Genomic DNA, 17110 nt, shown 5'->3' on the forward strand with positions numbered 1-17110 from the left:
TGTACCATTAATAAGCCGAGGTATTTATTGGTAAATGTACTGGTACATATCATGTACCATTAATAAGCCGAGGTATTTATTGGTAAATGTACCGGTACATATCATGTACCATTAATAAGGTATTTATTGGTAAATGTACCGGTACATATCATGTACCATTAATAAGCCGAGGTATTTATTGGTAAATGTACTGGTTTATATCATGTACCATTAATAAGCCGAGGTATTTATTGGTAAATGTACCGGTACATATCATGTACCATTAATAAGCCGAGGTATTTATTGGTAAATGTACCGGTACATATCATGTACCATTCATAAGCCGAGGTATTTATTGGTAAATGTACCGGTTCATATCATGTACCATTAATAAGCCGAGGTATTTATTGGTAAATGTACTGGTACATATCATGTACCATTAATAAGCCGAGGTATTTATTGGTAAATGTACTGGTTCATATCATGTACCATTAATAAGCCGAGGTATTTATTGGTAAATGTACTGGTACATATCATGTACCATTAATAAGCCAAGGTATTTATTGGTAAATGTACTGGTACATATCATGTACCATTAATAAGCCGAGGTATTTATTGGTAAATTTACTGGTGTATATCATGTACCATTAATAAGGTATTTATTGGTAAATGTACCGGTACATATCATGTACCATTAATAAGCCGAGGTATTTATTGGTAAATGTACTGGTTTATATCATGTACCATTAATAAGCCGAGGTATTTATTTGTAAATGTACTGGTACATATCATGTACATTGGATTGATTTGCCTGAACATTCCTGAATAGAACAGAAATTTTTAAAACAAGAATCTCACTTGAACTTGAAATACATCAAATCTGCAAAACAAATCCCTTTAAAAAATATATTTAGTATTCCAGTTCATGTATAATTCCTCGATAGCCAAGAGGGAAGCATGTAAGGGTCCTTGTCAGCCACCCATGAAATATACAGATAGACATTTTTTTAATTTCAAACCAAAATCTAACACACCTCACTTCTGTTACCTTGAAAGTAGATCAAAGTTTGATCATTTGAAGAAACTTTGTAGCCATTCATCCCAGCATGCTCTTAGACTAATATCAGGACCCTAAGTATCTAGTTTATCGAGAAAACATTTAAATATTTCAACGCATATGAACTATTTTGACATTGGCAGTAAGTTAGTGTGATTAAAATGAATCATTTAGGTAGTCCTTCATCCCAGCATGCTATACATTTAACCCAAATTAATCGATGAGGCACTTGCCAAATTAAATAATTACGTAACTTGATTACTAAACTAAGAACTATGGTCACAAAATATATAAAATACTTTTGTTTAACAAAAAAGGAAAGTTTCAACCATAAACTGAACACCAAAATACTAAAACAGTAAGTATACTGCCGAAATTTTTTAAGCATTTTGTAAAAAAAAAAGTCCTTTTTTTTGGTGTGTGTAAACAAATGACATTTTAAATGTCTTCCATATTCAGTCCATTCGAAATCATTTTGCGTGTAAAGAGCTTTATTACTTACCCTAATCCTGCCAAAAGATTAAAAAACAACTTTACCATTTGTGTTAAGAGTTGATTTTTGGCTTTGATGTTTGTCACCCCAATGACTTGTTGAACGATAGCGGACATAACAGACCTCCCTGTGACACTCCAAACCTTAATCTACACGTATGCCTTTACTAATATATAACGACCAGTAGCACACATGTACCTTTACTAATATATAACGACCAGTAGCACGCATGCAAATAATGCCGACATGTGTAGGGAACGTTCTTAAATAACCACCGCTGTTAATTACAAATAGAACATTAGATACGATAGTACATGACCGATATTGACTAAACAAATACAATATACCCCAATCACATTGTTCTTGTGGCATTACTTTTTACATTTTCTTCAAGTAAATACCTTCTATGTCCATGATTTGAAATATTATATTAAACCGCTTCTATCCTACATGTATATACAAAATCTCATCTGACGGAGACTTTAAACATCTAATAAAGTTTTCACAATCAGAGATAGGTGCGGGTTGTTGGTTTGGTTTGGCGTGATTTATTATGTAGACTTCCCCAGCACAATTAGTTGCTTGATGTTTTAAAAGTAGATATGACAATAATTTTGCTGATGATCAAGAGATTGACATGTTTGCGAACTATTTCAACAATGACCAGAAACGAAAGTCGCAACCTGAGGATCAAAACGTTGGTGTTGATAATGATAACTGGCGGAACATCCCATCATTATCCATAGAAGATAATTTATGGTCAGTCTTCCCAAGCCAAATGCACACTATGTATGAATAGTTCCAATCAACAATTTTGTCCAAGCGCGAAAAACACCAACTTATCTTTCATCACAATCTGTGGTGTTCTTGGTCCTAACGTATTTGTTCACATCATCTCATAGGAAAAGATCTTATTAACCCTAACGTTGAAATTCGATCGGATAAAGAGAAATGTTGACTTCTCGGCTATCTTTCATATCAAAGGAAATCATCAAGGATCTTTTAGAGGTATTACATATGCTATTGATAAAAGGGATTGTTCTTTACTCTGCGTTTCTCCTCTCTGGATGATGCATATTGTAACGCCCGGGCAGGCTGCACAAGAACACTGTTTCAAGAAATTCTTTCAAATTGTTCGTCCTCTTCTGACACTGGTATTTACACTCCACACCACGAGGATACGCTGCTGTTGTCCTGGAAACAGTGTTCCCACTTCACAACATGTAAATTTCCAGTATATCGAAAACAGTTCATTCCATAGTAAAAGCATTAGACATAACTATTTTTCCATTGTTCTTTAGACATGAAATCTTATATGATTAAACATTCTGGAGCACAACCGACATAATGTTCTCTGAAGCATCTTTTCGTAAGCGAGCGACTGTCTTACTTGAGGGTAAGTATACATTGTATCTTTATTCCTGACTTCTGATAAAAAGCTCCAGAGAATTTCATACTGTAGCCAGAAGAAGTCGAACTATCAGAAGTTCATGAACATAACCCTGCCTAATGGTTACATTCTGGATACAATAGGACATTTTCCTGGAAGCGACAAAGATGCGAAGATTACAAAAGCCATCATGGATAGTCTCTCCTGACTGGAGAAAGATGACAATGTCGATATGATCGAGGGTTTAGGGATGTTTTGCCAGATTTGGAATTACGGGGTTTGGCAAAGATGCTGTCGTTTATAAAACCTTTAAACACGTTTACAATGTACAAGCTAACCTTGATAGATCCATCACTAAATCCAGTTGGGTAGTGGAGTCATATCACTGACGTTTCAAGAAATGGCCGTATTTCAAAACACAAATTGTCTTTAACTATTTCATTGATGTCATCGAGGCACTCGTTAGAATAATAACAGCCTGTCTCAATGGAATCCGAGGACCCATATATGTTAGAACACCAGAACGACACACAAAGGATACGGCGCTTGCTGATAAAATGAAAGCGCCCTAGTATTCACACCTTAGCTAAGCGTGTAAGCCAGATCTTACCAGAAGGACCAAGTCACTATCTGTCAAAGTAACTAGATGCAACTGTGGAGACTTGTGACTTTCTAAAGTTAGACATGGAATACCAACGGACAATCTCATACGGCACATACCAAATATCACTCGCAGATAGCTACATCAATCGGCACTCACGGCTCGTGGGACATTGTACGATGTCAGATCCACTCGAGGCATATGAGCAGTGTAAAGTAGAATGTTCGGATCCAGCACGACAGCCCCGACACCATTGATCCAATAAAGGATTTTATTACTATTGTCCTGTCCTGCTGGATATGATGATATGTACTCATGTAGGCTGTATCCCATACTATTTAGGATACTACATGCATTTGGAAACCAGCAAGACTCCGTGTCCGAAAATCATAAGGTTTATGACAACCCTCAAGTAATGTATATTTCGCTACCAACCGTCATCTCTCAGGTATAAGGTATGTCCGACTTCGGCAACTACGATGTAGACCAACACTGACATGGCCAATCAGATTCTAGGACGAGGAAGCCATATTGGATTATAGATTCGGTGGTTTAATTGGCAAACTAACATCAATCTATCATGCTGCGTTCATGTCAGAAAATGGATTCAGCAGTTGTAAGAACATTCAATATTTGTGGTTATCAGGGAACATGCGGCCATTTTGAAAGTTGAAATTTTACTTTATTTGGTTATTAGTGTAGGTGTCAGTCCCTGTGTACAAATGAAACTAAGTATAAACATTTTATTTCAGTTCAATTTACAATATTTCAATACAAAACAGACTTTCCCCTATCTTCGTTTTTCTTTTAAAAATCACACAGCAATATTGTCAATCAATTTTAATTACTTTACACAAAACTCCTGATTACTATTTTTGGGCAATTGATTTTATATTGTTTGGAGATGTTTTTAGCACATTATTACGAATGGATTGCAATAGAAAGTTTTATTTTTGACCTTCAGAAAATTTCATTTAATGTAAAAAGAGCATATTCTTACTCAGAATCCATCACATCTTTATCTCCTGTTCCTAATGAATTCAAAATTTTGATTCTTGCCTTGCATATAAAAAATCTAACATGTTATTATCGGCATGTTCATGCTTAGTTTTAAGAAGTTAGACGAATTGATATTGTAGCATTTTCCCTGAAAACCATACATTTTTTTTTATTACAATTTTTGGCACAAAAACGGCGCTATATTCTTGCGAATGTACATGTTTAGAATATTTTTAAATGTAGGATTACGTAGGCTACCCTTAGCACATATAAGTTATCATATTTGCTTCTTAGGTCATCTTCGAAATCCCACCTTTTATGTGAAGATTCCCCATGAAATGAATATAGTAAATTCAAAATTCTATGTTTAAAGATTTATTTCCGTTAAAAAATATAGGAATTTATATTGTACAAACACCAGACGCACTATAAAACCAACAATGTTTAGCATGTTTAGTAACAAACAATCGATTACGACATATAACAAGTTTAGTTACTAGACATTGGCTAGTAACAAACTATCGATTACGACATATAACATGTTTAGTAACAAACCTTTCGATTACGACATATAACATGTTTAGTAACAAACTATCGATTACGACAAATAACATGTTAAGTAACTAGACATTGGTTAGTAACAAACTATCGATTACGACATATAACATGTTTAGTAACTAAACTTGTTAAGTAACAAACCTTTCGATTACGACATATAACTTGTTAAGTAACAAACAATCGATTTCGACATATAACATGATTAGTAACTAAACTTGTTACTAACAAACTATCGATTACGACATATAACATGGCTAGTAACTAGACTTGTTTACTAACAAACTATCGATTACGACATATAACATGTTTAGTAACTAGACATTGGTTAGTAACAAACTATCGATTACGACATATAACATGTTTAGTAACAAACTATCGATTACGACATATAACATGTTTAGTAACAAACTATCGATTACGACATATCACATGTTTAGTAACAAACTATCGATTACGACATATAATATGTTAAGTAACTAGACATAGGCCAGTAACAAACTATCGATTACGACATATAACATGTTTAGTAACTAGACATTGGCTAGTAACAAACTATCGATCACGACATATAACATGTTTAGTAACTAGACATTGGTTAGTAACAAACTATCGATCACGACATATAACATGTTTAGTAACTAGACATTGGCTAGTAACAAACTATCGATCACGACATATAACATGTTTAGTAACTAGACATTGGCCAGTAACAAACTATTGATTACGACCTATATAATAGCATGTTTAGTGACTGGAAATTTATTATAACATAGTGTACTAAACAAGCCTTTTAAACAGTATTGGTATAACAAGCATGTAGTAATTAAAGAGTTCTTGGAATATTTTCAAAATATTGACAAACACTGATGTAGTAATAAGGGATATTGTCACACAGCTCTGTATTGGCTCCTACACTTCCGGTTGTGGTCGGTTGATATTATTTCTCTTCTGTAATCGGTCCCACAATGGCAATAGCATCTATTTCTACTTTGGCACCCTACAACGTAAGTAATTGGTCCCATATAATACCCTACAACGTAAATAATTGGTCCTATATAATACCCTACAACGTAAATAATTGGTCCCCTATAATACCCTACAACATAAATATATGGTCCAATATAATGCCCTACAACGTATCAATAATTGGTCCTATATAATACCCTACAACGTATCAATAATTGGTCCTATATAATACCCTACAACGTATAAATAACTGGTCCCATATAATACCCTACAACGTAAATAATTGGTCCTATATAATACCCTACAACGTATCAATAATTGGTCCTATATAATACCCTACAACGTATAAATAACTGGTCCCCTATAATACCCTACAACATAAATAATTGGTCCTATATAATACCCTACAACGTAAATAATTGGTCCTATATATTACCCTACAACGTATAAATAATTGGTCCCATATAATACCCTACAACGTATAAATAATTGATCCCATATAATACCCTACAACGTAAATAATTGGTTCTATATAATACCATACAACGTAAATAATTGGTCCTATATAATACCCTACAACGTAAATAATTGGTCCTATATAATACCCTACAACGTAAATAATTGGTCCTATATAATACCCTACAACGTATCAATAATTGGTCCTATATAATACCCTACAACGTATAAATAACTGGTCCCCTATAATACCCTACAACATAAATAATTGGTCCTATATAATACCCTACAACGTAAATAATTGGTCCTATATATTACCCTACAACGTATAAATAATTGGTCCCATATAATACCCTACAACGTATAAATAATTGATCCCATATAATACCCTACAACGTAAATAATTGGTTCTATATAATACCATACAACGTAAATAATTGGTCCTATATAATACCCTACAACGTAAATAATTGGTCCTATATAATACCCTACAACGTAAATAATTGGTCCTATATAATACCCTACAATGTATAAATAATTGGTCCTATATAACACCCTACAACGTAAATAATTGGTCCTATATAATACCCTACAACGTAAATAATTGGTCCTATATAATACCCTACAACGTATAAATAATTGGTCCCATATAATATCCTACAACGTAAATAATTGGTCCTATATAATACCCTACAACGTAAATAATTGGTCCTATATAATACCCTACAACATAAATAATTGGTCCTATATAATACCCTACAACGTAAATAATTGGTCCTATGTAATACCCTGCAACGTATAATTGGTCCTATATAATACCCTACAACGTAAATAATTGGTCCTATATAATACCCTACAACGTAAATAATTGGTCCTACATAATACCCTACAACGTAAATAATTGGTCCTATATAATACCCTACAACGTAAATAATTGGTCCTATATAATACCCTACAAGGTAAATAATTGGTCCTATATAATACCCTACAAGGTAAATAATTGGTCACATATAATATCCTACAATGTAAATAATTGGTCCCATATAATACCCTACAACGTATCAATAATTGGTCCCATATAATACCCTACAACGTATAAATACTTGGTCCCATATAATACCCTACAACGTAAATAATTGGTCCTATATAATACCCTACAACGTAAATAATTGGTCCCATATAATACCCTACAACGTATAAATAATTGGTCCTATATAATACCCTACAACGTATAAATAATTGGTTCCATATAATACCCTACAACGTAAATAATTGGTCACATATAATACGCTACAATGTAAATAATTGGTCCCATATAATACCCTTCAACGTATAAATAATTGGTCCCATATAATACCCTACAACGTATAAATAATTGGTCCCATATAATACCATACAACGTAAATAATTGGTCACATATAATACCCTACAATGTAAATAATTGGTCCCATATAATACCCTACAACGTTTGGTCCCATATAATACCCTACAACGTATAAATAATTGGTCCCATATAATACCCTACAACGTATAAATAATTGGTCCCATATAATAACCTACAACGTAAATAATTGGTCCCATATAATACCCTACAACGTAAATAATTGGTCCTATATAATACCCTACAACGTAAATAATTGGTCCTATATAATACCCTACAACGTAAATAATTGGTCCCATATAATACCCTACAACGAATCAATAATTGGTCCCATATAATACCATACAACGTAAATAATTGGTCCCATATAATACCATACAACATAAATAATTGGTACTATATAATACCCTACAACGTAAATAATTGGTCCTATATAATACCCTACAACGTATAAATAATTGGTCCCATATAATACCCTACAACGTATAAATAATTTGTACTATATAATACCCTACAACGTCAATAATTGGTCCTATATAATACCCTACAACGAAAATAATTTGTCCCATATAATACCCTACAACGTATAAATAACTGGTACTATATAATACCCTACAACGTATAAATAATTGGTCCCATATAATACCCTACAACGTATAAATAATTGGTACTATATAATACCCTACAACGTATAAATAATTGGTCCCATATAATACCCTACAACGTCAATAATTGGTCCTATATAATACCCTACAACGTATAAATAATTGGTCCCATATAATACCCTACAACGTATAAATAATTGGTACTATATAATACCCTACAACGTCAATAATTGGTCCTATATAATACCCTACAACGAAAATAATTTGTCCTATATAATACCCCACAACGTAAATAATCGGTCCTATATAATAACCTACAACTTATAAATAATTGATCCTATATAATACCCTACAACGTTTAAATAATTAGTCCTACCTCACTGAGATAAGAGATTGAGTGGTGTGGTTACCATATACTACAAGTGTACTAGCTTACTGAGATAAGAAGATTGAGTGGTGTGGTTACCATATACTACAAGTGTACTAGCTTACTGAGATAAGTGATTGAGTGGTGTGGTTACCATATACTACAAGTATACTAGCTTAATGAGATAAGAGATTGAGTGGTGTGGTTACTGAATACTACAAGTGTACTAGCTTACTGAGATAAGAGATCGAGTGGTGTGGTTACCATATACTACAAGTTTACTAGCTCACTGAGATAAGAGATTGAGTGGTGTGGTTACCATATACTACAAGTGTATTAGCTTACTGAGATAAGAGATTGAGTGGTTTGGTTACAATATACTTTAAGTGTACTAGCTTACTAAGATAGGAGATTGAGTGGTGTGGTTACTGAATACTACAAGTGTACTAGCTTACTGAGATAAGAGATTGAGTGGTGTGGTTACCATATACTACAAGTGTACTAGCTTACTGAGATAAGAGATTCAGTGGTGTGGTTACTGAATACTACAAGTGTACTAGCTTACTGAGATAAGAGATTGAGTGGTGTGGTTACCATATACCACAAGTATACTAGCTTACTGAGATAAGAGATTGAGTGGTGTGGTTACCATATACTACAAGTGTACTAGCTTACTGAGATAAGAGATTGAGTGGTGTGGTTACCATATACTACAAGTGTACTAGCTTACTGAGATAAGAGATTGAGTGGTGTGGTTACCATATACTACAAGTGTACTAGCTTACTGAGATAAGAGATTGAGTGGTGTGGTTACCATATACTACAAGTGTACTAGCTTACTGAGATAAGAGATTGAGTGGTGTGGTTACCATATACTCCAAGTGTACTAGCTTACTGAGATAAGAGATTCAGTGGTGTGGTTACTGAATACTACAAGTGTACTAGCTTACTGAGATAAGAGATTGAGTGGTGTGGTTACCATATACCACAAGTATACTAGCTTACTGAGATAAGAGATTGAGTGGTGTGGTTACCATATACTACAAGTTTACTAGCTTACTGAGATAAGAGATTGAGTGGTGTGGTTACCATATACTACAAGTGTACTAGCTTACTGAGATAAGAGATTGAGTGGTGTGGTTACCATATACTACAAGTGTACTAGCTTACTGAGATAAGAGATTGAGTGGTGTGGTTACCATATACTACAAGTGTACTAGCTTACTGAGATAAGAGATTGAGTGGTGTGGTTACCATATACTACAAGTGTACTAGCTTACTGAGATAAGAGATCGAGTGGTGTGGTTACCATATACTACAAGTGAAATAGCTTACTGAGATAAGAGATTGAGTGGTGTGGTTACCATATACTACAAGTGTACTAGCTTACTGAGATAAGAGATTGAGTGGTGTGGTTACCATATACTACAAGTGTACTAGCTTACTGAGATAAGAGATTGAGTGGTGTGGTTACCATATACTACAAGTGTATAATACAAACCCTAGGGAGAGCTGCTACTTGTACTAGAGCCCTTGCCGGGAAGTTTGCAGAGAAATCTGAAAAAAACCCACAAGGAAATGAGAATTAAAAACAAGTTATTTTATATGCTTTGATAGATTCACACTTACATTAGTAGTGATTACATAATGATAGAAACTTACATGACTCTGTTTTCAGTTTTACATGGAGTCTTCTACAATATCCTCCTGTGTCAATTATGATTTTTTGATAGATGAAGTTACAGGTTTTTCAATTAAATAATTTCAAGTGATCCCACAGCACACTTTCAGTATTGTATTTTCATTATTTTCTATACAGTTTTTACTGACAGATGTTAAAGCTGACGTTGCTTGTAATGGACCCAATTTACATTATTGTTATGGCAGTCCTGCTTATTTCTACCATTCTGTTATCCACTATATCATTGGTAATTCAACACATTTTTGAACATCAAAACAGCGTCGTTAGAGATCATTAATCTACAAATAGTGTGTAAAATGTACTGAGATCCCAAACAGTGTTCACATCAGCAACCTTCAGGGCACACATCTAGCCTGGGGCTGTTGGTAATTCAGAAATTGTTAAACTTGCCCCAAGTTTGTATCGGTCAAAGTAACAAGCTCACGTTTAGTTTATTCTGTGTTTAATTGTGTCGGTCAAAGTAACAAGCTCATGTTTAGCATACTCTGTGTTTATTTGTATCAGTCTATTAGTAACAAACTCCCTTTCAGCATACTCTGCTGTTTAATTGTAGCAGTCTAAGTAACAACTCACGTTTAGCATACTCTGTGTTTACAGCTGTGAAGTCGTTGATATCTTCCACCATCACTGTTGCTTTAACAACTTAAAAAGGAACATTAGTGTTGACTATCTACATATATCACATAATATTCTACATTAGTGTTGACTATCTATATATATCACATAATATTCTACATTAGTGTTGACTATCTACATATATCACATAACATTCTACATTAGTGTTGACTATCTACATATATCACATAATATTCTACATTAGTATTGACTATCTATATATATCACATAATATTCTACATTAGTGTTGACTATCTATTTTTATTATACCTCAGACTTGTATCACAGCTTCTGATTAGCGAAAACCATGTCACGTGATTAAAAACATTCGTTATGTCAACCACAACTTTCCAAATAATTCATTATTGACTTGCTGTCGCTTTCGAAACATCATGTCACCCTCTGAATATCATAATGTCACCCTCTCGTGAGCCCTCCAAAATCGTTATGTCACCCTCTCGTGAGCCCCAACTCGGAACTCTCTTCTGTAACATCTTCAAAAGTAGTCGAATCAGAGAAGTTCCGACTATTCTGTTTGACAACAACAATGGCTGCCGGCGGACGCTATCGTCTGCCAACAGAGGAGGAATTGGCGAAATTATTGCAAGAAAAGGATTCTAAAAACACCAAAAGGGTCATCAATGTGGCCGTGGATTCCTTTAGACATTTCCTATCTGCAACAGGTAGGTCTAGACCAAGGATTGTGAAAACTTCGACGTCCATACATTGAAAGTTCGACTGGGAGAATTTTATGCCGGGTCCAGAAAGACGATGGGGTACCTCTTAAAAACTTTTCTTAAAAACTGTTGATAGTAATAAATAAACTTATTGATACCAAAATTAATTCACTTATGTTTTTTTCGGTATAATAAAACAATTACTGCCCTTGTTCCGAGTTAACATGAATATTTGCCCACCCTTGAGGTGTCATGTCACCCTCGGGCTACGCCCTCGGGTGACATGACACCTCTCGGGTGGTCAAATATTCATGTCAACCCGGAACAAGGGCAATAATTGTATAATATCACATAATATTCTACATTAGTGTTGACTATCTATATATATATCACATAATATTCTACATTAGAGTTGACTATCTATATATATCACATAATATTCTACATTAGTATTGACTATCTATTTATATCACATAATATTCTACATTAGTGTTGACTATCTATATATATCACATAATATTCTACATTAGTATTGACTATCTATTTATATCACATAATATTCTACATTAGTGTTGACTATCTATATATATCACATAACATTCTACATTAGAGTTGACTATCTATATATATATCACATAATATTCTACATTAGTATTGACTATCTATATATATCACATAATATTCTACATTAGTGTTGACTATCTATATATATCACATAACATTCTACATTAGAGTTGACTATCTATATATATATCACATAATATTCTACATTAGTATTGACTATCTACATATATCACATAATATTCTACATTAGTGTTGACTATCTACATATATCACATAATATTCTACATTAGTGTTGACTGTCTATATATATCACATAACATTCTACATTAGTGTTGACTATCTATATATATCACATAACATTCTACATTAGTGTTGACTATCTACGTATATCACATAACATTCTACATTAGTGTTGACTATCTATATATATCACATAATATTCTACATTAGTGTTGACTATCTACATATATCACATAATATTCTACATTAGTGTTGACTATCTACATATATCACATAATATTCTACATTAGTGTTGACTATCTATATATATCACATAATATTCTACATTAGTGTTGACTATCTACATATATCACATAATATTCTACATTAGTATTGACTATCTACATATATCACATAACATTCTACATTAGTGTTGACTATCTATGTATATCACATAATATTCTACATTAGTGTTGATTATCTATGTATATCACATAACATTCTACATTAGTGTTGATTATCTATGTATATCACATAATATTCTACATTAGTATTGACTATCTATGTATATCACATAATATTCTACATTAGTGTTGACTATCTACATATATAACATTCTACATTAGTGTTGACTATCTACATATATCACATAATATTCTACATTAGTGTTGACTATCTATATATATCACATAATATTCTACATTAGTGTTGACTATCTATTTATATCACATAATATTCTACATTAGTGTTGACTATCTATGTATATCACATAATATTCTACATTAGTATTGACTATCTACCATATATCACATAATATTCTACATTAGTGTTGACTATCTACATATATAACATTCTACATTAGTGTTGACTATCTACATATATCACATAATATTCTACATTAGTGTTGACTATCTATATATATCACATAATATTCTACATTAGTGTTGACTATCTATATATATCACATAATATTCTACATTAGTGTTGACTATCTACATATATCACATAATATTCTGTAATTGTTCCTTTTTGTACTTTCTCATCAAAGAGATTCTATAGAATGTTCCAAAAGCATAGGAACAATATAAAGTTGATATTGATATATCAGCTCTGTAATTATAAATCTTGTCTTGGTATTTAAGCATAGGAACAACATAAAGTTTACCGTTGTCAAATGATGCTCCAGCAGCCTCCAAAATGGCTCCCATATTTTTCATCACCTGAAACAGCATTATCAAAATACAGCAGAGTAATCAACAGATCATTTTACTGTTGCGCAATAAACTTTTATTAAAATTTCATCAAAAAATATTCTCTTTGTGAAATTCTGTGGAAAGTTTATACATCCAAATATAGAAAACAAACCTATCAAACATATATTGTAAGTCAATTTAGACAAGAATATCCATGGTAAAGACTTTTATTGACGCCAAATAAGATATCAAAACTCAATAAAGTCCATGAAGGAAACAAATCAAGTTCTTAAAGGAAATATTGACAGAAACGTTTGGGGTTTATTTCAAAGATTGCAACTGTGCATTTTAAATTTTATATTTTTAGTACAAATAAATTATCTAAAGTGATTTACCTGATAAGCAATGAAGCCTTTTTGTTTTATTTAGGCAATTCTTAACAATCTCAGGCATTTGTGACTGAGGTACACTAAACATTCACTTTACTATTTACTCATTGGTTGGTGTGTCTCTGTTTTCTTGTAACAAATCTTATTAAATCAGCTTATTAAATCAATAATATGTGAATTGTTATTCTTCATTAAGACAGTAGTGAAAATTATTTTTGTTGAATGTAAATGTATATGACAAAAATTAGAACTATTTTGTTAGAATGATTAATTATGCAAGAGTGGGTGTTTTTGTCCTTTAATGTATATACTATGTTGGCCAATAAATAACAGAACAAAGTTGCTTTAATTGAATAGTCTGTCAGTCACACAGAGTATCTTTATTTTGTATCTCTACTATTTAATTAAACAAGAGGACCATGGGCCTTAGCAATTATTTAAGTTTTTAATACTGCTGTCAATTAAACCTTTTTTCATTTGCCCATCCATTTGCTCATGGATTCAAAAAGAAATCAAACAAATTATAGTCAAAAACGTGATTTCTCTATATACACTATAGTAAAGTTTACCCACTCCCCGACACAAGGGTAAATGTGAGACTCCAGGGATAATAGAATTCATAAGTGTGGTGGACCTTGGCCCATGGAAGGTTTTCTGCAAAATTTCATAAATTGGCCCAGAGGTTTCTAAGAAGAAGTCAATTGTTTACGTACACACAATTCTACTATCAAGCTATACAACATTGAAATGTTGGAGATACCCACCTGCTGTGTCTCCGGGACAACACCACCTTCCACCATCACACCTGTTGTTGGATTTAACCCTATCTGTCCGGATACATACAGCGTCTCGCCTACACGTACTGCTTGGCTGTAATGCAGTATTAACAAAGAAGAATTGTTTAATGTTAATAGTTCAACATGACCAACATGCTATTGTTTCATCGTTATGTTAGCACCTAGGTAAATATAGTAAAGGTTATAATGAAACTGATCGAGAAATTAACCCTATTAGGTCCCTCACCTCTGTCCCAATAAGACTCACTGCTCCTTTGATACACAATTGACTCCTCTTGAGAACTAGTTGTAGTGGAAAAGCATTTAACATGTTTTAAGTATCAAATATTTTTAAGCAAAAGTGTCATTTAAATACATGGCCCTGACACCACACAGACTATCTATCTGTCAGAATATCAAAAGTCTGGTGTCAGGGCCAGAGGAAACTAAAGTGTCTGCTACAACAGTTACTACTTAAACATTGCAACATATTCTCAAAAATATACATTTAAAATTTCAAATAACCATATAACCAGAATTTTACCAACTACACTACTGCAATAGCAGATGAAAATTGTTACATGCTTTGACTACTACAGTTCTTATTCTACACGATTTTGAGACCAATCATCATTTTTTAAGTATTTCTGCTTTGTCATTGAGATTCCCATAGGAGCTTGTACCTCTCAAGCAGACTGCATGACCCTTGTCAATATTACTCCTTAGATCTTGACAGACTTGCAGTAGAATATATGCAAGTGAAACACCTCTCCATGCAGAGCTGTCCTCTGCATCTGTGCCATCAATCCGAGATGTTTATTGCCAGTTTTTCCCAAAAAACATGATAGGTTGACATATCAAATACTGATAACACACTGGCAGGTAAAATAATAATTTATCTTTCATGAAACAAGAATACTGCACACCCGTGAACACTGCCAAAGGATGTGATAGTTTTTATTGAAAATGACAAATTTCTCTTTTGCCAATATTTTCCTATTTATCTATCCACAATTAACATCGTTGAATAATTAATTTTGTGTGAAAACGTTTCTATGCAAGTTTCCTGAACAACCTATTCTCATCTGAAAGTGTCGGCCATTGCACCCAGCAATACCCCTTAAGGTGCTTCGGTACATTTCTGCCGAGAAAGATTTGAGAAATAAACAAAAAGTTTGTAATCGATAATGTACCCCTCCACAAATGTTTTGATGATATATATTTGTTCAGGTATAGTTACAGATATATTAACAACAAATATTTCAATATAAAATTATTTGAATTTGATAAAATGACCTAGATGATAATTGCTATATAATCAGAACCTATAGAATTCAGAGAGCTTATCTAAACTATTCTTTTGGGAAACAGTTACAATGATATCATTTTATTAATAGTTTTCATCTATGTTGTGCCAGGCTTGTCTTTGCTCAAATGATCAAAATAGTGTTGTATTAATAATTTTCAAGATAAAAACAGCTCTTCATATTTATGTAAAACCATATATACTATCTAATTTGAGCTTCTTCACATTGTTTTTTTGCCAAAAAAGTCTGGCACATGATAGATAATAATACAATATTATTGTAACTGTTTCACACACACACAAAAAATGTCTTAGATAAGCTCTCTGAATCTTCAGTTTTACATTACACATAAAAAAGGCGTGTAAGTTAACCATACATAGGTAAGGGTGTGGCTAACACGTGTAGACTTATTCCAGGTGTGTCTTGACACAGGCGACCCGGTTACCTCTGCACAAACGTTTTTTCCAATTACTGATCAACACCAGTCATTTATTAATATCAACTAACTGGCATAAATATAATAATTATATACTCTTTTAGGATCCGTTATTAACCATATTTGTTGATACGTGTCATGAATGGTACATGGATAAAGTGAAAGTAGGCCTAGATAGCAATATCTAGGTCGCAAGTTACGTCATACCTGTATGAACCAATAGCTGCTGGGGCTTTGGAAGTCTGAATGATTTTTCTCACAATTCCAGCCATTCTAATATAGAAAATACTGCAAATTCACGTGTCTCGTGCTAACTAGGCCTAACACACCCCTTTGGTTTCAGACGACCTCGCGAATGTCATTTTTCTACCTTACGTTGA

At 33.1% G+C, this 17110-nt stretch overlaps 1 protein-coding gene across 1 annotated transcript; it reads right to left on the minus strand.

The window, feature by feature from the left end:
- Positions 1–4878: 4878 nt before the first annotated feature.
- LOC117324909 (2-iminobutanoate/2-iminopropanoate deaminase-like) lies at positions 4879–17106 on the minus strand. Its single transcript, XM_033880748.1, has 6 exons — positions 16938–17106; positions 14976–15081; positions 13795–13849; positions 11128–11196; positions 10354–10409; positions 4879–6074 (listed from the first exon to the last, which is right to left on the minus strand). The coding sequence occupies exons 1-6, from the start codon at positions 17000–17002 to the stop codon at positions 6015–6017; spliced, it is 411 nt and encodes a 136-aa protein (XP_033736639.1). The 5' UTR covers positions 17003–17106; the 3' UTR covers positions 4879–6014.
- Positions 17107–17110: the final 4 nt, after the last annotated feature.

This window comes from Pecten maximus, chromosome 4, assembly GCF_902652985.1.
Source record: "Pecten maximus chromosome 4, xPecMax1.1, whole genome shotgun sequence".
Lineage (NCBI taxonomy): Eukaryota > Metazoa > Mollusca > Bivalvia > Pectinida > Pectinidae > Pecten > Pecten maximus.

Excerpts from the sequence above, each read along its gene's own strand:
- LOC117324909 (XM_033880748.1), bottom strand. The coding sequence starts at position 17,002 with ATGGCTGGAATTGTGAGAAAAATCATTCAGACTTCCAAAGCCCCAGCA. Across the intron at positions 10,410-11,127 it reads AAACACAGAGTATGCTAAAC|ATTTCTCTGCAAACTTCCCG; the intron begins GTGAGTTGTTAC and ends GGTTTTTTTCAG. Across the intron at positions 6,075-10,353 it reads AAGTAGCAGCTCTCCCTAGG|GGTGCCAAAGTAGAAATAGA; the intron begins GTTTGTATTATA and ends CTTACGTTGTAG.